We start from the raw sequence: 23374 nt of genomic DNA, 5'->3' as shown, positions 1-23374 counted from the left end.
CTCTTTTTTTTTTTTTTTTATTAACTTGAGTATTTATATACATTTGAGGTGTTATTCCCTTTCCGGTTTCGGGCAAACATCCCCCTCCCCCTCCCCTTCCTTATGGGTGTTCCCCTCCCCACCCTCCCCCATTGCCGCCCTCCCCCCAACAGTCTAGTTCACTGGGGGTTCAGTCTTAGCAGGACCCAGGGCTTCCCCTTCCACTGGTGCTCTTACTAGGATATTCATTGCTACCTATGAGGTCAGAGTCCAGGGTCAGTCCATGTATAGTCTTTAGGTATAGCAGCTTTTTTTTTTTTTTGGTTTTTTTTTTTTTTTTCGGAGCTGGGGACCAAACCCAGGGCCTTGCGCTTCCTAGGCAAGCGCCTACCACTGAGCTAAATCCCTAACCCCGTCCACAGAACTCTTAATGTGATCCATTATCAATTTTAATAACATTAATAACATTTAATAACATTAATTTTATAAATTAACTAATTATTAATTTTAGTAACTGAATAGGCCCATCTTTAAGGTGGGTGCTGGGGATTTGAACTCAGGTCCACTTGCCTTCACAGCAAATGCTCTTATTCACCAAGCCGTCTCCCTATCTCCTGCTTCTATTTCCTTAAAAAAAGAAACTACCAGACTGGACATAGTGTAACAAACTTGTGATTCCGGACCTGGCAAAGGGTCACCTCAGGTTCAAGACCAGCTTAGTTTACACTGTGAGTTCCAGACCAACCAGGTTTGCATAGCAAGAACTTGGCTTAAGCAACAACCAAAAATACAAAATGAGGAAAGAAATTGCCCTTCTAGGCTTCAAAGTCTTTTAAATAATTTGCTGTCTCCCACAGGTTGATTAAAGAATTCCAGGCTTTTAGTTAGCTGCCCTGGCTTGATCTTGAAGGGCTAGTATTAGGCTCCGGCTAAAGGAGTAAGTAATGCCAACAGTTGAGGTGGGGTCAGAGAGTGTGGTTTATCCCCCGCCCAGCCCTCTCCTTCCTTCAGAGTCTACATAGTAGGAATCAGTGAGACTGTCCACATTTTCAGTTAGCACTAATATTAACTAGTATTACTATTAACTAGGGGCATACAGCCCAGACCAGTTCTTCCTGTGTGCTGCGTGTAGCTCAGAAAGGCAGGAGCGGAACTACAGAGTCGAAGAAGCACTTAACTCCCTGCGGTCAGGTACTGCATGTGCCAGGCGGTGTATCTTCAGAACAGAAGTGCTGTGTAGTGTGTCTGTGAATGGATTGTTGCCAGTCATTAAAGCAGGGGGTAATTTGCCCCACTGCAGGAGTGGCCTAACACAAATAAATGCATGTACGCAGATACACGAGAATTCAAACTCTCCTGATGATGTGCAGATGTGGACAGCTGCCTAATATCAGTGGACTCTCTGTGAACTTGAGCGCTGAGCCCTGGTTTCTGGTTTCTGGGCCCCTTTTCCTTCCCCAGTCCTTTAGAAACTGAATGTTAGTCATTATTAAAATTGGCCTGGGATTTTTTTTTTTAATCTGAAGATTGCTTTCATTCAAAAATAAACTGAAGCCTAGCGTCTCTATTTTTCTTCTTTTACAATGTAAAGTTCCTCTCACTTAGCTCATAAAGATACTTAAGTGCTACACCGCCAGGAATGGAGTCTCTGCTTATCGACACTAATACCACAGGATCGTTCAAAGCGAGTACTTTTAAATCGATTTGACTGTCTCGTTCCACTTAGAATATGTAAAACTACAAAAACATCGTTGATTTCTAAACCAAGCAGAATATAAAACTAGAACAGTACCTTGAACTTAAAACACTTGAAGAAACAAAGCTCGTTACTGATGAACATGTCCTGGGCTCATCAGGTTACACATTTTGCTCTTCTGGCCATATTAAAAGATTACATCACTTACCCACCTAATATAAATCTGATGACCCAAAAGATGCATCCTTGTAACACCGCAGAATAAGGAAACAGACGGAACGGACTGAGTTGTCAAGGGGGCATAGAGATCATTTCAAAGCGGCCCCAGCAGCCAAATTGGAAAAAGAAAAGATTGAGTAATTAATAACCTAGTATTGGATTATAACATGAAACACAAAGATACGTGAGTCCATGCTGTTATAGATAAATGATTGGGAACATTGGCAGAATGGGGTAAGCACTGCTTCCACGCAGAATTCCAAATTATTTATGTTCTTGCCCCTCAAGGAAATGAAAGCAGAGCTCTCTTAGATGCACTGCATAGATTAAGTTCCTTTAGAATCTAGTGAGGGAGGAGGTGAGGAAGAACTGCAGAGGAGAAATCAGACAGACTACCTCAGTCAGGGGCCCACATCAATGCAAGCATCGGCAATCATTGGTAGTCGTACGTGTGAGAAGACCTCTGGGGTGTTTCTCCGTCAGATGATAGCCCAGGATAGACATGAGAAAAGTACCAGGCAACCTCAGGATGACCTACAAATACCTCACTATCTTCGAACTGTTGAAGTCATCAAAAACAAGTCTGAGAAGGCTTCCTAGTATGCAAAGGCCGTGAGGGAAGAAGTATCCGTGGTGAGAAAAAGAGATACAAAGTAAAAACTGAAGGACTAGTAATAGTGTGTACTCTGGCTAAAAACTGAGGTATCTGTATTGGCGTTAAATTAATAAATGTGCCACCCTAACGTGTTCTCATGAGGAAAATTGGGTGTAGAGCATGTAGAGCCTCCCTGTTGTCCTTGGAACTTAAATCTAAAACTGTTGTTACACAAGATTGTTTTGTTTGGGTTGTTTTGTTTTTAAATACAGAATTTGACCTGAGTTACAGCGTACTAAAATTTTCCCAGACAAATGTTGGGTAGTCAGAGATGGCTCAGTGGTTAAGAGTGCTTGCTGCTCTTGCAGAGAACCTGGGTTTGGTTCCCAGAATCCACATGGTGCTTCACAACTGTCTGTAACGCCAATTCTAGGGTATCTGTCTCCCTCTTCTGGCCCCTGTGGGCACTGCATGTGCGTGGTGCTCATGGGACAACACTCTTAACAGATAAAATAAATGATTTTTTTTTTTTTTAAAAAAAGAAGGCTGGAACCATTTATTTAAATGACTGTTTCTTCGATTGTGTTCAGATTAGGTTGCTCTAAGAAACCATAATATAACTTACTACAATTTTGTTTCCTGTGATAGATAAGTATAAATTACGATTGGGGGCTTTGGTAAAATCGCTTAGATAAGTTGCTCCTTGAGGCTGAGCACATTAAACTAGTAGTCCCCAGCAAGAAAACGGACATGAAGGACAGGGTATACATAAACAGGGTAATTGTATTTACTATTAGTTTATCTTGCCTAACAGCAAGACATAACCCACTCTAGACTTTCGACCTGGAGCTCTGCAAGGCACCATTCTCTGCTGTACTGTTTTGTTTCGTTTTTTAAAATAAATTCACACTTTTCCACTGAATAATAGCCACATGTCTTCAAGATTCAGTTCCTCTGTTATCCCCCCCAGGAACGGTTTCCTCACCGCCTGATGTGACCTCTGTGCTCTCATCCCATCTTGTAGATTCTGATATACTCAATTCCTCAGTCACCTCCCCCCCCCAGCAAGTTTTTTGTTTTGTTTTTTTTTTTCTTGACAGTTTTTTTTTTCTGTGTAGCCCTGGCTGTCCTGGAACTCACTCTGAAGACCAGGCTAGTCTCAAACTCAGAGATCTGCTTGCCTCTGCCTCAGAAGTGCTGGGATTAAAGGCATACACCAACCACTGCCCAGCCCCCAATCACATTTGATGGATGTCCTTATCACATGACACAAAAACAGATATTCCTTTACCTCATCCCTCTCTGAATTAGTAATTTAGATAGATGCCTAGTAATTAATCTGTATTCCCAGTGCCCAGTGTTAGCACCTGGAGCATAGTGGGGCCTCAATAAACTAATGATAATTATTGAATGAACATACTTAACATGAGAGGTAAAAATGAATATGTTTTTAAAGGATTAAATCGAATAGTGACTATCACTCTTCTAAAAGGAGATTAAAGAGTGCTTAGTAGTGTCTAGAACCAACTTTGAGGCAAACTGCTTTTGCAGAAAACTCTCTGGATTAGACCACTGATGTGAATCTGGGCAGATCATTGGATCTGCACTGTATGGTTTGAAACAGGCATCGGTATACACTGTATTTCTTCAATCAAGCAGGTCTTAAAAGGTCCCCATCTTAAACAGAAAACAGGACTTATCTCTCCCTCCACTCTCACGATGCAGCACGGACTCCTGCCGCTGTCTCTTCTTGCTTCTCCGATGCTCCAGCCCTGTTGAAGCGCCCACTACCTATCCCGGCTGGAGTTATTTATAGTCCTGTTTATTCCCCCTTCATTCAGTGACGACTTTAGCACCTAGCTCAATGCTATGTCTATAGACACAGTCCTTCCGGAAAGGTGATTTTAACATCTACGTAATTAGTACTCCATCAATCCAATGTATTAAGTAGGATTAGGCTCAGCTACATTTGTGGTAGACAACAATGGCCTAACAAGACTGACATTTATTTCCCTCGCATATAAAAAAAATGTCTGGAAGACATCTTTTATGAGATGATTTGATAGCTGCACATTTCCTTTTTCTTTTCTTTTTTATTTTCTCTGGGGAGGGGAGGTGGTGGATGAGACAGGGTCTCACTATGTAGCTTTGGCTGTCCTGAAACTTATTCTGTAGAGCAGGCTGGCCTTGAACTCACAGAGATCTGCCTGCCTCTGCAGGGATTAAAGACATGCGTCACCATGCCCAGCTTAGTTCCCTTTTTTATTCCAGTGCTTTTAGCTAACTCCTGGTCCAAAGTGGCTGCTAGAGGTCTAGCCATTCTATGGGCGTCCTATACACAAAGAAAAGAAATGGAGAAATTCTACATAACATTCTACCTATCTACCTATTAGGGAGGCTAAGAAATGCATCTCGGTGGAGACAGACAATATCCTAAGGTTAGAGTCAATGCTTTAGTAAGCAGGAAGGGAGTCAATGTTAAGGTAGACCTCCAACTCTCTTTGCTATCTCACTGTTCCTTTTTATTATTTAGTTTTCAAAAATTTTAATCTGTATTTGAGTGTTTTGCCTGCATGTTTGTATATGCACGGGAAGGTGTTGGATCCCCTGGAACAGATGGTTGTGAGCCACCTTGTGGGTGCTGGGAACCAGACCCGTGTCCTGTAAAAGCAACGTGTGCTCTTAACCACGGCGGCATCTCACCAGGCTCCCCTATAACCTTCTTACTCCAATGGCTTTATGGTCTGCCTCATCTCATCAATCTACACCCTTGATCTGATCTAAGATACTGCCAATGCTAATGACTGCGGGAGCACTGAAACCTCAGTGGCAAACAGGATACTCTCAGAGGATACCTCTCTCACTGTCTCAGCTCACGCAGCTTCTCCTGTATCCAGAGTCCTTTGACCCCACTGGGCCCTCCATCAGCCTATTTTGTCTTCCCTTCTAGCCGACTGGTTTCAAATCGATACTCCCTCAATATTTTCCCAGCCTACCCTGTGCTCTCAATTCCCCTTTTGACTCCTTGACTAAACTTCACTCTTTCGCTGTATGCAAGCATCCCCGCAGCTAATCACAGTAAGAGAACAAACACCACTTTGATGAGCTGGGTACCACATAGAAGTAAGCCTTATGCCAGTACCTGCCATCACGTGTCTCGTCAATTCCCTGTCCCATTCTTTATTTCATACCTCCTGGGACAACTAAAAAGAGGTTGTTTTGTAGAGGTCTACGCGGAGCATGAAAACCACTCGAATGTGGATCCGCTATGCACCACTGTCAAGCTGTTTGATAAAGTACAGGATCTAATTCTGTACCTAGGGCACGGAGAGGCCTCGGTTTCGGCTTTTCTAATAAGCGCGTGTGCCAGGGATAGACAAGTGCTTAGGAAGTCAAGGCGCGCCCAGCTATCACACCCTAGGCGGGTCGTTCCCAGCACCAACCCCGACCCCACCCTCGGCTCCGCCCCAAGCCGGAGCTGCGCACGCACCCACCACAGAGGTGGCCTAAGTGCTGGTGGCTAGAGAGGCAGGCGACCGAGGCTGAGGAGGGGGCGGGGCTGGAGCGCAGGGGGTGGAACAAGAGGCCTGGTGGGCGGGGCCAGAGGCAGAGGCGGTACCGCGTCGCGGGCCTTGTAGCCATTTTAGGAGGAAACCCGGTTTGCTGGCTTGGGGCGCGGCTTCAATTTCAATAACTTTATTGGTCTCCTTGTACGCCGAACAGCCGGCGTGCGTGTAGCCACGCGAGCCCGGAGCGCATCGCCAGAGGTGAGCAGCGTGGGGGTGTGCGGGACCCGGGCTGTGGGGCAGCGAGGGCTCCTGGAGCCGGTTCTCCGAGCTTAGGCGTCCGTGAAGCGGGTTAGGGAGGGGACCCCGGGCGCGGTCTCCTGCGGCGGGGATTCCCTTCCCGGGCGCAGGGGCGGGGCCGGAGCGCCCCTGACGCGGCCGCGGGGGTGTTCCCCGCCTGGTGTCATTCCCCGCGGCAGGTTGCCCCCGACTCGAGCTGCAGCCATGGGAAACACCACCAGTGAGCGGGTGTCCGGGGAGCGCCACGGTGCCAAGGCTGCTCGAGCTGAGGGTGGCGGCCATGGCCCCGGCAAGGAGCACAAGATCATGGTGGGAAGCACCGACGACCCCAGCGTCTTCAGCCTGCCCGACTCCAAGGTGAGATAGCGGGGCTGCGGGCTGCTCCGCCCTTCTTGGTTCTTCCTCATTCTCAAGGGTTATGGGCTTTTAAATTAGAAGGCTAGTGCGCGGACAGAAATGTTGGGTGCTAATTCCTGGTAGGTACTACCTCAAATTAGGATAGAGGCGCGGAGTTGTTTTCCTGCTGCTTTGAGTAATCTGTGGGCCAGCCTTTTAGGACGGGTACCAAAGACCCATCCCCTGCCCGCCCCATCCTTGGTTGTACGTGCAGGTTGCCCTGTTCTAGAGCTTGCAGGAAGAATAGGTAGTGAGCGCGGGTGGAAACTTCGAAGGGTGCATTGTCTGAGCTCTTGATACGAGCTCAGTTTCTCAATTGGCCTCACGATAGCCAGATGGTTTCTTCTCCCTGAAAATGTCTCTGTGTAGATCTCGTTCTTGCTCTCTTTTAAGTGCGCTGCACCCCCTCCTCCATCCTCGTTCACCGTTGCGTGGCTCTGAGCAGCCATCACTTGATTATTTGAATACTTTCCCCTAGTCTTGGGAATCAGTACAGGACATCATTTGGTTAATGGCTCAGTTTTTTAAAAAAGGAAAAAAAGTGCCGTTTTAAAACGTTGCTGAGCGTTTTGCACACCTTGCTGCACTTCCCTGGAGAGCAACTTACTTCCCTTCACTCCTCAGAAGTACTTCAAAATGTTGCCCGAGGCTCAAAACCACCCTCTAATGCCCTGAAGACTTTTGCTCTCAATTCCACAGACTTTCAGCCAGAGGCCACTTTTGGTCACCCAAAAGAAGAGCCAGACGGAGCTGACAGCAGTGTGATTACTACTCTAATTTCCTAATTACTTTTAGAAATGTCAGCGTTAAATACATTTAATTTCTCCTGATCGGCTCTCTGAAGTGAAAAAGAAAAGCCTTCGGTGGTTTTTGGGTGGGGTGGTGGGGTGTGTTTGACATTTCTCACCCCAGTGAACTGAGACTTAAGATAGTAAACAGAGTTTTATTTACCGCTTTGATGGCACATGAAAGTTGGATTATATACCATATTTTCTTCGATCCTGATTTAGAACGCCATTTCTTGGGGTTCCCTCTTCCCTGTTTCCTCTCCTCTAGGATTCTTCATTATCTGGGCCCTGCACACAGCCTAGATTTTCTTCTCCGAAGCTTGTCCAGGGTGACAGACAGGCCGTGTATTTTTGCTCGTTCCTACATTGATGACTCAGGATTTGGGTACAGTCAAACTGTGACTGCAGTAATTGGTGTCCTGAATAAGAGCCAGGCTGCTCTGTGTGCGTTTAGGCCTGTTCTGGATCATTCTTTCCCTCACATCTTGCTGTTAGTGAGATGAGAAAAGTAGTTCAAACAATTACCCATGTCTTACCCAGACAGAAAACTTCATAGCCCATGTACCCTCCCTCTCCACACTAAATTTCCTTAAACATTTGCAGGCCGTAATTTGAATTGCTGGTTTGCTGCTGCTCTGATGGTTTCGCTGAGGGATTAACTCCAGTAAACAGTTTTTCTGCTAGTCAGCTGCAGTCACTCCTACCACAGAAATGTCATGTCATAAGTGGAAGGGCTTTGCTCCAAAGCCAGGCATATTAATAGTTTGGAGTTTTCAAATCTTAAACTGAAAATCCTTGAGTCATAAAAGTAATTGATAAGAACAGTAGGGTTGGGGGCATCTTTGTTTCAATAGACTTACTCAGTGCTCCTCAGTCCTATTTGTATGACCGGATCCCCCAAGAATGCTTTAAAAACCTTATGGGAAATCTGACACACTTATAAAATGAACAATGAACTACGTGTATGTCACCCGTTTTAAACAGTGCTAAAAGGTCTTTAAATGACTATGCCTCTGTGATCCAAGCCACTCCCCTACCAACCACTCTGAAACAGATTTCAAACAGGTCAACAAGAAGTATTTCTAACATTTTAGGACGTACCTCAAAAGGTGATTGTTTAAAGTTGACACGATGGTGCCTCACAGCTGTGATCTCAGCTGTTTCAGAGTGGGAGGAGGATCACTGCCAGTCTGGACCACAGTGAGAACTTGACCTCCTAGAGAAAAATAAGAAATGCTTCTCCTTGTTTATTGTAATGTGATAAGAGTGCTGTTACCTGAAGACTTTTTAAAAAACTATATTCCCAAAATCCTTTGCGGGACTCAGACTTGAGGGTTGTTTTGAGGCTTGTGGAAACATTCCCAATGCAACTGTCAGCCCCAGTGCATTGCTTTGAGATTACAGAGGCCAAAGTTTTGTCTCAATCCAGTCCCCTGAACAATGTAAAAGTCCCTTCCTTTTCCTTTTCCATTTGCTTTGGTTTGTAGTTGTACTGTAGTTTTAAACTTTTTGTATTTTGGAAAAATCAGGGGAAAGCCCAAATAAACGAGCTAGACTTTCCTTACTCTAACCCATGCTTGACCTGGTACCATGCAGTCTTATTTACCAGCCAGTGAAGCCATTCCATAGGAGGGGTGAGCAAACCTTTTCTGTAAAAGGCCAAATAATACACATAATTTAGGGTCATAATCTCCCAGGTCTGCATGGTGGCAGTGAGCTGTAGATGACAGGTACACATGTGCATGGCTGCTTCCAAACGGAAGCTTTGTAAAAGCAGTCTGGCTCACGGCTGCGGTTGGCCCACGCCTGTCCTGAAGGATGGCCTCGGAACCCTATAAATCCCATTAAGTAATGGAACTGCTTTTGCTCAAGGAAGCTGCTTTTGATCTTGTGCTCCTAGAGCTCCAGGATGTCATGTATTGGCCTGAGGTGATTTTATGAACCTGGCCTAAGTAAGCAAGTAAGGTTTCATAACCATTTCAGCTCTACCGGGTCAGTGATGTGGTTTCTGAATGCATGTCGATTGATGGATGATGGTGCTGGAGATGAAACTCAGGGCCTCAGACTCGGTAGGAAAGTGCTCTGCACTGAACTACGTCTCCAGCCCTTTAAATTTTAATGCCCTATTGTATAACCAAGTAGCTAAACAGCATTGTTAGTTACTTAGGAATTTTGGTATCTCTAACTTTAATTGTAACTGCCAGAGAACTGTTTGCCTCTGAAAAACATGTAGCTGGCTTAATTTTCTCTTAAAGAACCATACTTTCTTCTAGTTCCTTATGAGGTGTTCGGGAGCATATCCTAATTGCCTGCATACAAGCTGAACTGGTAGTCTGAAGGAAGGGTTTTGGGTGATCCAAAGGCTCTCTGAGGAGACTGATGTGAGCCATAGTTCTTTTCTATAGTTCGTTCATTCTCTGGTTTAGTTGCTGAATTTGGGCTGTCTCACTTTAGTTGAAGCCTAATTTAATGCCCCTTATAAACCTTTGGGACATCTTAAAAACCCTTGGGTCATAATTTATTCTAGGGATGACCTACTCCTTCTTACAGCTCCCTGGGGACAAAGAGTTTGTACCCTGGCAGCAGGATTTGGATGATTCTGTGAAGCCCACCCAGCAGGCCCGGCCAACCGTTATCCGCTGGTCTGAAGGGGGCAAGGAGGTCTTCATCTCTGGGTCTTTCAACAATTGGAGCACCAAGATCCCTCTGATTAAGAGGTGAGGACAGGCATTCTGTTGAGTCTGCAGCATGCAGGAATCAGCACCTGATTGCCATTTTTTTTTTTTATAATTTATTTAATTTATGTGAGTACACTGTAGCTGTCTTCAGACACACCAGAAGAGGACATCGGGTCCCATTATGGCTGTGAGCCACCATATGGTTGCTGGGAATTGAACTCAGGACCTCTGGAAGAGCAGTCAGCGCTCTTAACCGCTGAGCCATCTCTCCAGCCCGATTGCCTTTTAAGAAGAGAGTGGGCCTCAGGAGTTTCTAACAGCACTGTGTGTGCGCCATTCAGGACCGTGCTTCTCAAGCCGTTTCCTGTCTGGAGGAAGCCTGGAAATCACTAATCCTGTTGCTTTGATTTCTGTATTAAAGTAAAATACATTGTGACATTCTAGGTATAATGCCAGTTATCGCTGACAACACAGTAGTGAATGATGTAAGTGGTTGTCAGAGTGACCCTCTACATAATGGGGTCATTTTCCAGAAAAGGCTCACCTGAAATATTCCCAACCCAAACCTATCTTTTGTGTTAATCATATTTGTGAATACTGCTTTGTGTGTAACGTGTGTTTGTGTGTATGTGTGTACATGTGCATGCATGTACATGCAGACATGTGTACCCATATATGTGCATGTGAAGGCCACAGTAAGCCCCAAGAATCTTCCTCTGTGGCTTTCAGCCTTGTTGCCTTGAGACAATCTCACTGAACCACAATATCTCCATTTCAACTAGCTTTACTGGTCAGCAGTTGATTGGGGTCTGCTTGTCTCTGCCCCGCCCCCGCCCCTCCCCCTCCCCCAGTGCTGGAGTTACAGAGGTGTGTGTGTGTGTGTGTACCCATGCCCAGCTTTTTCCATGGATTCACACTCAGGCCCTGAAGCTTACAACAAGCTCTCTTAGTGGCTGAGCACAACTCCCTAGCTCTAAGAAATCTAAACGTTTTGGCAATCACTCCCCTCCCCGCCCCCAACACACACACACACACACACACACACACACACACACACACACACACAAGTGATGGAGAACAGAGTTAGTGGGAGAGGTTGACAAGCACATGTGTTGACTGATACAGAGGCAGAGAATGGATTTGTACCGTGGGGTGGGGTGAGCACGAGGGCTGTAGCTTAGGAAGCCTTAGGAGGCCAGTGTGGTGGCCCCATCGTTTCCTCTTACTTTTTCACACCCTGTCTTCTGAAGGAGCTTGGCCTGCTTGACCTTCTGTTTCCTTCTCTAGTCATAATGACTTTGTTGCCATCCTCGATCTTCCGGAGGGAGAGCACCAGTACAAGTTCTTTGTGGATGGACAGTGGGTTCATGATCCATCAGAGGTAAGGCCTGCATTTGCAACGGAGCCTCAGTGGCTGCCTTGTGACTCACTACCCTCCAGGTCAGTGGGCAACAGGCTTCCTACTAGGGACTTGTCATAAAAGTAGAGGGGCACTTGGGTGACGATGTAGATTTAAAAGGGAATCCAATTTTATTTCATTTATTTATTTGTTTGTTTGTTTATGTTTCTTCACTGTTTCAGCCTGTGGTTACCAGTCAGCTTGGCACAATTAATAATTTAATCCATGTCAAGAAATCTGATTTTGAAGTATTCGATGCTTTAAAGTTAGATTCTATGGAAAGCTCCGAGACATCATGTCGAGGTAATTTTGTCCTATTGCTTTCTCTTGCTATGTCTTTCTTACAATGCATATTCCTTCCCCAAACTGGTTTCTTGTTTTATTTTGCATTTTCATGTTTTTCTCGGGAATCTTATAATCTCACACACACACATGTGTGCACACATGCTTGCACACAAATCCCATGTGTATAATGTCTGCCTTTCTTACTCTGACACACTGTTCTCCATTTTACCTTTATGTAATCCACCAGTAGTCTGCGGTTTCAAATGCTATTTCCAGTAAGATTTCACACTTTCCGTGAGCATCTGGTGATATTACCTGTAGAGGCTAGATACGTCTAGTTTGTCTTATTAACCTGAATCAGCTAGTTTGGGAGCTCAACTGGCAATTATGATTTTATGAGAGCCTACAACTATAATTGTCATTGAGGGAGTGTGAGGGAAAAAACCAAACCAGTAGTTGCTCTATGTAGAATTGAATCTGCAGGGACAGTCCTGGATGTTTTTGTTTTGTGTCAGTGCTTGTTCACTCTAACAGCAGAGGCACATTGTCTTGTTATTGTATGGTGGGAGGTGTGCCTGCCTGGAGAGCTGCACACTTTATCCACTGAGCAAAGAAAATGAAACAAGGCCCTTGTTTGCAAAGCCTGCCTCTGCTACTAGTCATGCCATTGTACTCCAGCTCCCAGCAGTAAACTCACGGGCTTGGACCCTCAGTGAGCCTCAGTCATAGTAACTGAGGCAGACCCCATAGCAGAATCTCTAGGACAGGGGACAAATAGTCCACAGCACAGTAACTACCTACTTAGAATTAGTTATAACCTCAGAAAGGCAACCTGAGCATCCTCACTGGCTGGAGAGGCAGTGGTCTTAAAAGGTTTCCGAGGCCACTAGATCTGTGATTACCTTATGATCTGCAAGTAACCAGTGGGTATGGCAATGAGTCATGAAGGTGTAGCTAGAGGACATACACTTTAGGTCACTCGGTTTCCTAAGCCACTGGTGTGAGGCAGAGACATTAGTTAGGAGCGTGCAGGTAGTGAGTGTGGCCGTGTGTGTGACTTTTCACCATTCATCTTGTCCTTTTCAGTAGAAAGGATGAGAGAATATTGCCCTGTGTTAGCTCCCAATGGTGCTTTGTGGATAAAGTGACCAGAACAACTGAAAATTCCTGGAAAAGTTCTCTGTTCTGTCTATTTTTGAGGTTTTGTTTAATAACACAGCATTGTTCTACCTTATATGTTGAGGCAAATCTGAGTTATTAAAGTGAACCATTACTAGAATGTTTTCTCTGGAGCTATCATGTAAAAATGTTAAAACAGTGAAAACATAGTTCATTTAATTTTATAGATTTAACCTTTTCATTTTTAAAGTATAATGCAGATACCACGAAACACATCTTTTTATATTGTACAATTTATCCATGCTTTTTTCAGTCTATCGAGTTTTTGAACTGTTGTCACCTCAAAATATGGACTGCCTCCATCCCTTCCTCCTGGCCCTGCGCCTGTCACCAAGCGTCTGCTGCCTGATGTGCCTGTTTCGGGCACCTCCTCTAATGTAACCAGACACTGTGTGGCTTCTTTCACTCTAGCAGGCTCCGGGGCTCGTCCTTGTGTTGGTACTTTGCCTCTGTTTATGACTGAGCAGAAGTGCACGGTATGACAGTCCCTTTGTGGTTCTCCATTCATTGTTGACAGACATTGGGTTTTGCTTGCTCTTCGGAGCCATCATAAATATTGATTATGAACACTCATGCTCAGGCTTTTGTGTGGGCTTACATTTTATCTTAGGCGTTACACCCAGTAATGTACTGTAATGAATGACGGTTACAGAGTTTAACAGTTTGAAGACAACCATACTGCTTTCCAAAGTGTCTATACTATTGTGCATATCTGCCCACAGTGGGAATACTGTAGTTTGAAGCTTCGAGTTTCTCTACATTTTTGCCAATACTTGCCATTTCAGTGGCAGCCATCCCAGTGAGTATGAAGTGTGTCACATTATGGTTGGACATCTGTACTTTCTTGATTACATCTGCATTTGTTCTGTCCACTGCAATCACTGTAGACTTATAGTGTGTAACATTGTTGTCTGTGGCTTTGGTAGGGAAAAATACGGAATCTAATCTTTTCACACTGAGTCCACAACACCATTTTAACCACTGTCACTTTTATTTCCTCTAAAGCATTGAAGGTTAGGAAGATATTTATCTGTGAATGAGCACACTGACCATATCAAAGGGATCTGTCCAAGGTCAGATGGCTGACAAATGGGTTGGTTTCCTGGAGCCTAGGTCCTGGCCGCTCAGCTCTTCCTTACATCATGTTCCCTTGTTGGAAAGCTTCCTGGTCCATGTGGAGGTTGATTTCCTTTCCAGCCTGACAGCACCAGCACCAGTAGGCCACAGGTTCTTGCGCTCCAGGACTTGTACTGCATTTAAGATTAGTGGCCGCCATGCAAGCTTCCCCATGCATTCTCACTAACCTTCAACTTTCCTTCACGTTTGCATAAATATTTTTCAGACCTGTCCAGCTCACCCCCAGGGCCTTATGGTCAAGAAATGTATGTGTTTCGATCTGAGGAGAGATTCAAATCCCCACCCATCCTGCCCCCTCACCTCCTCCAAGTTATTCTTAACAAGGACACTAATATTTCAGTGAGTATCCTGAGCAGGTTGCTAGAGCATCTGGGGATCTCTAGGACCATCAAGGCCAGAATTAGTAACATTGGGCTAGAATTATGACAAAGATGTGTCATAATTATGGTAATAAGGCTATGTGTGCATCTGTGCATGGGGGCTTCTTTTTCCTAGATTGAACTGTAACTTCTTTAGGTACCAGAAGCAGAATTTATGGATGTTTCTGTTTCTGGTTAAATCAGAACCAAACTGCTAGAATTGATCTGTATTGTGACTTATATTACAACCCAAAATAAGGGGTACTCTCATTGGGGATATACAGAAATTCACAACTTTATATTAAATATTTTTAACCACGGTTTCACTTAGTTGATAATTAATAGTTCCTAGGAAGATTATTTTTTTTCCCTTTAACCCAAACCATCTATATTTCTAAGCAAAGTTTTCGTTTTAATTCTCTTAAAGAAAATTAGCAGATGTTGGGGCTTAGCATTTCTGCCCTAGACTAGGGATTTTTTGATTTTCTGATCTGGGAATGCATGACTTGTAGGAGACAAAGTGTTCCTACTTAGAGTTCTCAACAGTCTAGAGAGTTCTGAGGAAGCGTACATTGTTGTTTTTCTTCATTTAGTCACATTTGGTGGGGGGTTGTCTTTTCTCCTAGTGTGACCCAGCCTTACTTCCTGAGCCCAATCATGTTATGCTGAACCATCTCTATGCGCTGTCCATTAAGGTAAGTGGTAGCCCTGGTCTTCCACAGCCTCCCAGGTGGAAGGGTAAGGGTCCCTCAAGCTCATCAGTGGTAACTCGCTCGCTGCTGCTTTTAAAGCTGCGCCCGGCACTGAGAGAGTATAGGGAGCTGTCTCTTCCTGACTCGAAGGCTGTTTAAACCTTAGTCTCTGGTCTGTGTTCGGGCTGAGCTGTCAGTCATGGGGCCTTTCTGCTTCTAAGTTCCCTGGGGTGGCTGGACCCTTTGTCTCATCTCTTTACTTAAGCTTGAGTTCATAGTGGCTGGATCCCATCTGCAGAACAAACTTTAACATCTGCTTCCTTCAACAAATGCTTGAATGAGACGTAAACTTTACCTTTTAAAATGGGGCGTCAAGCCGCCTGCCGCGTCCTAGTTGTGTCTGCCCAGGTGTTTCCGTCTCTTATGGAGTAGGAAGGGAGTCCTGACTGGAGGGTCCTATTTCCCACCCCTTGGTTTCTCCATTGCTTTCGTGTCTTTGTGACTTGGCTGTTGACATAAATGTGTAGTTCTGTGACTGTCTACGCTGATCCTCGTGAGAACTCCTTGGAGAAGTGGTGAGCCTTCAGATTGAGTGGTCTCATCCCCAGAGATTGGGCGTAAGCACATGCAGGGTACTCCCTGTAGTTTCCCTATAAGCTGCTCGCATTTCTTAAATGTGCAGCTAGAGCAAAGAGATTCAGCCTTACTTCTAATAGAGCTGACTTTAATAGAGTGTGGTCGTATATGAAATATTAACTTGCTGAACTTCATCTTTACGGTAACCTTGAGAGGTAAGTATTATTATTTTTGACCCCTGTCTTATAGATAGAGACTTAAGACTCAGTGAGGTCAGATTGCCAGTGAATATAAGACAGGCCTGAGGTTCTGTCCTCTCAGCCTTGCGTGTGAGCTTTCCTGTCTGTCACCACACAGGTCTGCTCACCTTTCTCTCACCTGCTCCCCAGTCTACAGCTCTCCTGAGCAGGGATGCGTCTGCCTTACTTCCCCCTTGGTAGGCTATGTGTCAGCCATGAGCTGTCAGCACAGTCTAGCCAGAGTGCTTGTGTGTGTGAGACACGTTCATCAGAGAGTCCAGGATGAAGGAAGACAGCAAGCCGCACTGGTCTCTGCGTTGGACTTCTGGGGTTCTTGGAGATGTAACTGAGTTTTGTCTCCTGAGACCGGTGCTCTGGAGAACATCCTGGCAGTTGGCGCCTTTGCTCCTTTGTGTGGCTTGTAGTACAAGTGACAGTCCTGTTGGGTCAGCTTGACTTTGTGTTCTTCAGTTGTTCAGCCATTTGGAATTGACCTGCAGATTGGACGTCTGAGATTTCCTTTAAGGGAGGATAGGAAATCCACAACTCTGTCCAGGTCAGAGAGGATGTCTGCAGTTCATCCTGGGCACTAAGTGGCCATTGGACCTGCTTTGGGGCTCACAAATGAGTGTCGAGAAGGACTGTTTCCCTTCACTACAGTTGACATTTCGTCCTGGGAATGGTTGCTGGCACATTTGTTTCTGTTGCTAGGCTTGAGACCATTAGTATAGTTTTGAATGGGAAGCAGAATAAAGTAGTAAGTTAGTGTTTCTTCATAACCTTCCTGTATGTGTCAGAGAATAGCTACTGGGAGCTGCTAGCCTTTGTACGGAAGAGTTAAAGGTGGGGATGGGGGATGTAGAGACCATTGAATAAATTATTTAGGAATACCAACCAACACCACAGCAGGAACTAAGACTGGAACTGAGTTAGATTTGACAGCAAAGCCAGCCTCTTTTTTTTTTTTTTTTTTTTTTTTTTTCTTTTTTCGGCGCTGGGGACCAAACCCAGGGCCTTGCGCTTGCTGGGCAAGCGCTCTACCACTGAGCAAAATCCCCAACCCCAAAACCAGCCTCTTTTATTTCAAGTTGTCTCTTTAAAAGTAAATGTGTTGGTAGTGTTATCAACTTGAAAAAAAAAAAAAAAAAAAAAAAAAAAACTTAGGACAACCAGAGACAGGAGTCTGAGCATACTTACGGGGAAATTCTATTGAATACATTAATTGGCATACGAAGACCCATCTTAAATGTGAGCAGACCATTCCCTGGACTGGATAAAGTGGGGAAAGCATGCTGCACACAGTTGTGCACACGTGTGATGTGCTCCAGAACTGATGGAGTATTTCACCACAATCATAAGTGACTGAAAGACTGAGAGCCAGGAAAAGCCAGCAGCCACCCATTCAAATGAGTGACTGAGCTGTGTGTGCTCCTCCCCTCTGCAGCCACCCATTCAAATGAATGACTTAGCTGTGTGTGCTCCTCTCCTCTGCAGGACAGTGTGATGGTCCTCAGTGCAACCCATCGCTACAAGAAGAAGTACGTCACCACGCTGCTGTATAAGCCCATCTGAAGGAGATATCACTCCTTCCTCCAAGGATTCTGGAGAAGCATCTCCCTTGCCTTTGAACTGAGCTGGCCTCCTCTGAGGCTGGCAGGCTGTTTGTTTTGAGGCTGATGTGTGTGTCAGAGCCTCTGGTAGGAGCTCTGCTTTGCCTTTGATTGCAGACGAGAGCTTTATGAGTTCATGGAGTTTATTTTAAGAAACACAAAACCATATATATGCATATGAGAGGAAGGTTACCAGAAGCCTCCTGGCCCAGCTGTCCACTCTCTCTGTCTGTGGGTAGTTGCCAGGGCCTGACTGGGAAGCCTTGGCTGCAGGAATGGGTGTACCAGAAGCTTCTTTTTCTAAAGTGAGAGAATAGCAAACTCTTAGGATCCTTGTTGGGCAGAGGTCCTGGACCACTGGTGTCCAAGGGTCAGAGTGTGCCAGGCCACTGCCCTACTTAGAGCCGCCTCGTGCGGGCGGCTTTCCTTGCATGGGTTGATTCTGTATCCCACACTGTGTGACACAGTCCACCGTGGTTTATATGGCACTAGTTGCTCCACAAGAACCCTCCTCATTTTATGTACCCTGTGGAATGACTTCCCTCAAATCTCATACATGACCCAGAATGCAAAACTCACTGGGCGAGGAACCCTTTTGAAGAGTTTGTGGGATGAGCCTCACCTTAGAGCCTGAGGTGCCAGGGTCTCCTTTTTAGCTCAGTGAAGGCCTAACCCAGTGTGCTGCAGTTTACTTTAACATCTAGAGAAAAGAAATGCACACCGTGGTGTCTCGGTTGGTCCTGTGTATTGGCTGTGCGGGCCTGTGTATTGGCTGTGCGGGCCTGTCTCCGGTTTTCTTTATCAGAGCACTCAGCTTGTAGGCAGCCTTGCACTTAGGGAAACCTTCCATATCTTTCATCCCTGAAAGTTTTTTTATGTGCCTACATTTTTCTTTAATTAAAAAAAAAAAGCATATCCATCCATTTTAATGGGCTATTAAAGAACCTTGGGCCTTGACAGATGGTTCTTAAGATTTTCTTCTCTAGTCTAGGCAGCTCTCCAGCCTTGGGTTAATGTGGCCAGCCGTGTGCACCTCGCTGTCCAAGCACAGCTCTAGACACAAGTCCGTGCAGGCTCACTGGATGCTCACGCTGGACTTCCCTACCTTTAAAGACGTGTAAGGCAAGGGACACTGCCCTGGCTAGTTAACCATGGGGTAGGGTAGGGTACTGCTCTTTACACCAAATATTAACCAAGTTTTTTTTTCTTTTGCCTCTTCCTTTTAAATGTGTCTGATGAGGGAGTGGGGTCACTGATAACCACTGAATGAGAAGTATTCCAACCTACTCAGGAGTCAAAGAGAATATGTTTCCAAGTATCTCGACACTTCCATTTGACAGATAAATGCAAGTCAAACATCAAGCACTGTTTGTGGTCGAGAGACTTCGTGTCTCCTGAGACGAGCCAGTCACGTTTGAAAGAGACCTTCCGGTCAGTTCAGCTACCTCCTGACTTTCCCACACGTTGGTGAAACAGCAATGCCACAGTAGCAGTAGAAGGGAGGGGAAAGCTGTGAGACCTCTGTGAGCACAAGCGTGGATAGGAAGACGGGGATGTTTCGCAGGGAATAGTAGAGAAGTAAATGAGTCCTGGGAGTAAGTGCTGCCTCAGCCATCGAGAGCCACCTCATTTCTGTGGAGAACCCTCGTGGTCCAGTCAGCTTTCTGAATAGTGTGCCATTTTGAAAACCAAAGTCTCATTTTGGTTTTTAATCAACTTAAGACTCTTCAGTCATACTGGGAGGTTTTATTTATTTATTTATTTTCTGTTTTTTCTCAGTGCTGATTTAGAAATAGGCCACCTAGGAGGGTTCAAAGTCTTGATTGTTTCACAGGGGGATTGTCTATCTGTACTTCCTGTTAACAGTGGGAGCTGGGGTGGTCTGTGTGTTTGTGTATTCAGTTTCACTCCACAGTCGCAGCAGTAGAAGGGAGGGGAACGCTGTCTCCCAGGCTGATAGAGGGATCGGTGCTGGTAACCTTCAGATCCTTCTCTGGAAATGAAGGAGACAGAAGGGCTCAACAGTGCTGTCCCTGCCCTGGCCCCGACCCTGACCCTGGGGAGCTCTGCCCCTGTCACCAGGAAACACTTGTGAAGGGGCAGAGGGGGTTACTGCTTTTGTCTTAGTTACTTTAAGGGACAGTTTGTTTTCTACAGTAAAAAGTTGGGTTCAGAATTCAGAAATAAATGAAGGCAAAACATTTTTCTTTTCCTGCCTATGGGAATTTTGCAGGGTCGCTTGGTAGAGTAAACCAGCCTGTAGTGTAGAGCAATGGCTCTGAGGAAAGGAAAGCAGTGAATGGGCCAAAGGGTGATAGCAAGAAACTGGAGGGTCAGGTAGCTCGGCGCTGGAAATTTCCTCTTCAAGAGTTCAAGCAGACAGGACCTGGATCCTTGGATTTTATTTATTGTACAAAAAACTTAGCAGCCCAGAAACTGTTGTCTTTGTCCTGTTGCCCTATTCTCTATTTTTCCTCTGCATTCTGTTTGACTTCCCTTATCAGTATGACAGGTTCACCAGGGTCTCAAGGTGGACGTGACCTAGACAGTGAAGAGCTGTCGCGCCATGGTTATTAATGCCCTGTCAACCTAGACCTGAGTAGGAATTAGCCAATGTAGGCCACACCCCTGAGGGCACAGCTAGCTTCAAGAGCCCTGGCCTCTTGGGTCTGAAGTAGAAAGGAAGATTCCCCGTTTCTAAGAGGAGCCGTGTCCCACCCACCCCTGTAGGTTCTGGTTTCTTGCAGACCTGGTGGACCTTACGTAAACCTTTTGAAAAGTGTCACTGTTACATGCATGCTGCTAGAGTGATGTGACGTGAAAGTGGGAAACAGGGCTTTTAAATGTTTGACCTCAAAACAATATGCAATAGTCCCTGTATGTGTGGGTGTGTATGTGCACGTGCACATGTGTGTATGTGATATTCACTCTGTCCTCAGAGATACTTTGTCCTCGTATTCTTGTGACTTGGGGCTTAAGAGCAGATAAATACTTTGTTCATGTGTCATAACTAATCCTCAAAGCCACGTTCTTGCTGTCTTCTGTCTGCTGCAGACTCCAGTTACTCATGAATATGAGACCTGGAAGAAGGAAGGGTCTTTCAGGACTCTGGGTCAGGAATCTGTCTGACCTTAAGTGACAGTCACAACTGGAGATTGAAGGACTGATTTCTGCAGTGAACACAAGTGTTTGGAGTAAAAAAGCCAATTATTTTTTTCAATTATAGGAAAGGGAAAAAAAAAAATCACAAGTCTCTTGTAGGATCCACTGCCTCTGGGATTTTAAAGTGGATCTGTCTCCGCTCGATTTCTTCTCACCATTGCTTTGAAGTAGCAAGCTACATTCAAAATAAACATGTTTGTACTTCCAACATTAGGTGGACTTGACTTGAATTAAGTGTGGCACAGAACATTTGCAGTAAGTTTGATGTGAAATACTAAATATTAGGGATTTGTAGGTGTCGGACTACATAGTCAAGCGACACCTAGAGTAAGTGTTATGGCAGGGGTTGGCCATCTTGGATTCCTCTCTGTAGAGCACCTTCTCCAGCGTTTTAGGACAGCCAGACATCAGCATCAGTTTGTCCTAAATTCTGTGCTGGGTGGCCTATATGAGGCGAATTTGGATTTGGTGGGTATTGGTTGTTTACACTGTAGCACTTTGAGTTTGTCATTTGGCAGGGGTGACTTAATTTGAAGGCAGTTAAGTAAGTGTGAGTCTCTTACATGGTGCTGTTTGTGACCTTTGATGGCGGCGTGCAGAGCTGCTTCACTGATTCACAACCGGACACAAGTCAAGACTTTAAAGCTTCTCTCCACGCGTGACTCACCACCAGACTCTGCCTGAAAACTGTATAATGTAACACACAAAAATGTGGGTTTGTTTTTCCATAAAACTTTAATAAAAGCATCATGCAGCAATAAAATGTGAGTTACTTACTGATTTAGTTGTCAGAAGCCTGGTCAGAGCCTGAAGACTGTCAATCAACAGGACAAAGTAGAAACCATCTCTGTCCCAGGCCATGCTAACATTAACTACAGGACTGCACCTCTTATGTATTCGTTTCCAGCATTTTCTCCAAACTGTATGTTTAGCTCTTGTCCTGTGCTGGATTAGCAGAGATCTTAGGCTGATGATTATCACCCCTGGCTGCTCATTATGTCCCCGATGAAGAGCCTAGGCCTATTAATGGCTATCCGCCGCCTCCAACTGAGGTAAGTGGAAATCTTAGGTGTAGACCCCACACATAGGAACTTTTAAAATTCTCAGGTAACGCTAATAGACACAGGGCTGGGAACCACTATCCTGACCCCTCTCTACTTGTCTACTAGATTTTATACTGTATTCTAACAGCAGATCTCTGACGTGGTTTGTCTTAATTAGGGTTTTACTGCTGTGAACAGACACCATGACCAAGGCAACTCTTATAAAGGACAACATTTAATTGGGGCTGGCTTACAGGTGGGAGCATGGCAGCATCCAGGCAGGCATGGTGCAGGCACAGCTGAGAGTTCTACATCATCTGAAGGCTGCTAGGTTGAGGCTATTTAAGCCCATCCCCACTGTGACACACCTACTTCAACAAGGCCACACCTCTTAATAGTGCCACTCCCTGGGCTGAGCATATGCAAATCATCATATGGGTTTTTGTTTGTTTGTTTGGTTGGTTGGTTGGTTGGGTTTTTTTTTTTGTTGTTTTTTTTGTTTTTTTGGTTTTTTTTGGTGGTGGTGGGGGAGTTTATACATAGACTACAGTGTTTGCTTTCTGTCCCTTCATACAAGTAGGGATTAGGCACATATTTTTTTGCAAGCTACTTTAATAAGGGTTCAACCTACCTTCTACCCTACCACCCACCAAAGATAGTGGGAAAGAAAGGTTATTAGGATATGGGGAAGTAGACCTTTTCAGAAATAGTTCTTTGGGGCAATTCCAATCTTCGTTGTTCAAAGTTTAGTCCAGTAGCAAACACCAAACACAAATCAGCAGCTGCAGTCCAGTCCACGCAGCAGAGACCATATGAGTGCACAACAGCAGTTCCATCCAGAAGGAACTGAGCCTGGACGTTCAACTGAGTCTGTGGACGCCGCAGGAATACCACGAGAAGTTCTTTGGTGAGTTTCTATGATCTGCAGCCCCCACAAGTGGAGCTCAGTAATGCAATGCAGGGTGAACCAATACATGCATATGGTCAGCAAAGACCAGCGAGGTGGAGCAAAGCAAACCAGTGCTTGAGCTCCCGGTCTTGTAGGGTCATATTTACATTCCTTTCATGTATTATAGCAAAACATCCACCTGTGTCTGCCCCAGCAAAACATCATTATATCCTGAGTCTCCAGGAATTTTCACTCCGTAGGGGGAGGGGTGTGTCTGGTTTATCCTCAAACTGCGTCCCCCTTACATTGGTTTCTTGAGTCAACTAAGGTCAGCTTTCTTAGGGAGACAATAACGTGGGAACACAGAAGGAGGAGGGAGGAGCAGCACATCCATGGCCAGCTGTGTAAGGAAGCCTACATGGATGAGTGTAGGAACCTACACTAAGAGTGAACCCAGTTAACCGCACAACAGTCCAGTCTGGAGATGGCCTACAGAGTAGACAGCAGGGGGTCTTGCTTGTGAAAGAATGTTCCAAAAGCTGTATGTCCTGGTCACAGAAACGACCACAGGGGGTGCCAGAACTCTGTGAGGGTCAAACTTGGGTTGCCAGGTGCTTTCTACCGTCTCTAGGCTTTGTGGCTTTCTT

The 23374-nt window shown here is 45.2% G+C and overlaps 1 protein-coding gene across 5 annotated transcripts; it reads left to right on the top strand.

Annotated features, from left to right (window-relative positions):
- The first annotated feature begins 6123 nt into the window (after nt 1-6123).
- Nucleotides 6124-21558, top strand: Prkab2 (protein kinase AMP-activated non-catalytic subunit beta 2). 5 transcript variants are annotated; one of them, XM_032897652.1, is made up of 8 exons: nt 6124-6256; nt 6475-6652; nt 10030-10196; nt 11445-11538; nt 11739-11859; nt 14363-14496; nt 15143-15211; nt 17518-21558. In XM_032897652.1, exons 2-8 carry the CDS (start codon nt 6500-6502, stop codon nt 17593-17595), a joined length of 816 nt encoding a protein of 271 aa, XP_032753543.1. In that variant the 5' UTR covers nt 6124-6256; nt 6475-6499; the 3' UTR covers nt 17596-21558. The 5 variants fall into 5 exon arrangements, with proteins under 5 accessions (XP_032753543.1, XP_032753545.1, XP_032753544.1 ...); XM_032897653.1 differs by lacking the exon at nt 6124-6256 and adding an exon at nt 6266-6346; XM_032897656.1 differs by lacking the exon at nt 6124-6256 and having other exon boundaries at nt 6392-6652.
- The last annotated feature ends 1816 nt before the right edge of the window (nt 21559-23374 follow it).

The sequence above is a fragment of the Rattus rattus genome, chromosome 3 (genome assembly GCF_011064425.1).
Source record: "Rattus rattus isolate New Zealand chromosome 3, Rrattus_CSIRO_v1, whole genome shotgun sequence".
Lineage (NCBI taxonomy): Eukaryota > Metazoa > Chordata > Mammalia > Rodentia > Muridae > Rattus > Rattus rattus.
The sequence above is the reverse complement of the archived record's forward strand: the minus strand, read 5'-3'. Positions and strand labels throughout refer to the sequence as shown.

What these genes read in the sequence shown, in the direction of transcription:
- Prkab2 (XM_032897652.1), top strand. Translation starts at nt 6,500, where the DNA reads ATGGGAAACACCACCAGTGAGCGGGTGTCCGGGGAGCGCCACGGTGCC. An exon ending in GGGTTCATGATCCATCAGAG is followed by an intron (nt 11,539 to 11,738) that starts GTAAGGCCTGCA and finishes TCACTGTTTCAG; the next exon opens with CCTGTGGTTACCAGTCAGCT. An exon ending in CTCCGAGACATCATGTCGAG is followed by an intron (nt 11,860 to 14,362) that starts GTAATTTTGTCC and finishes AATATTTTTCAG; the next exon opens with ACCTGTCCAGCTCACCCCCA.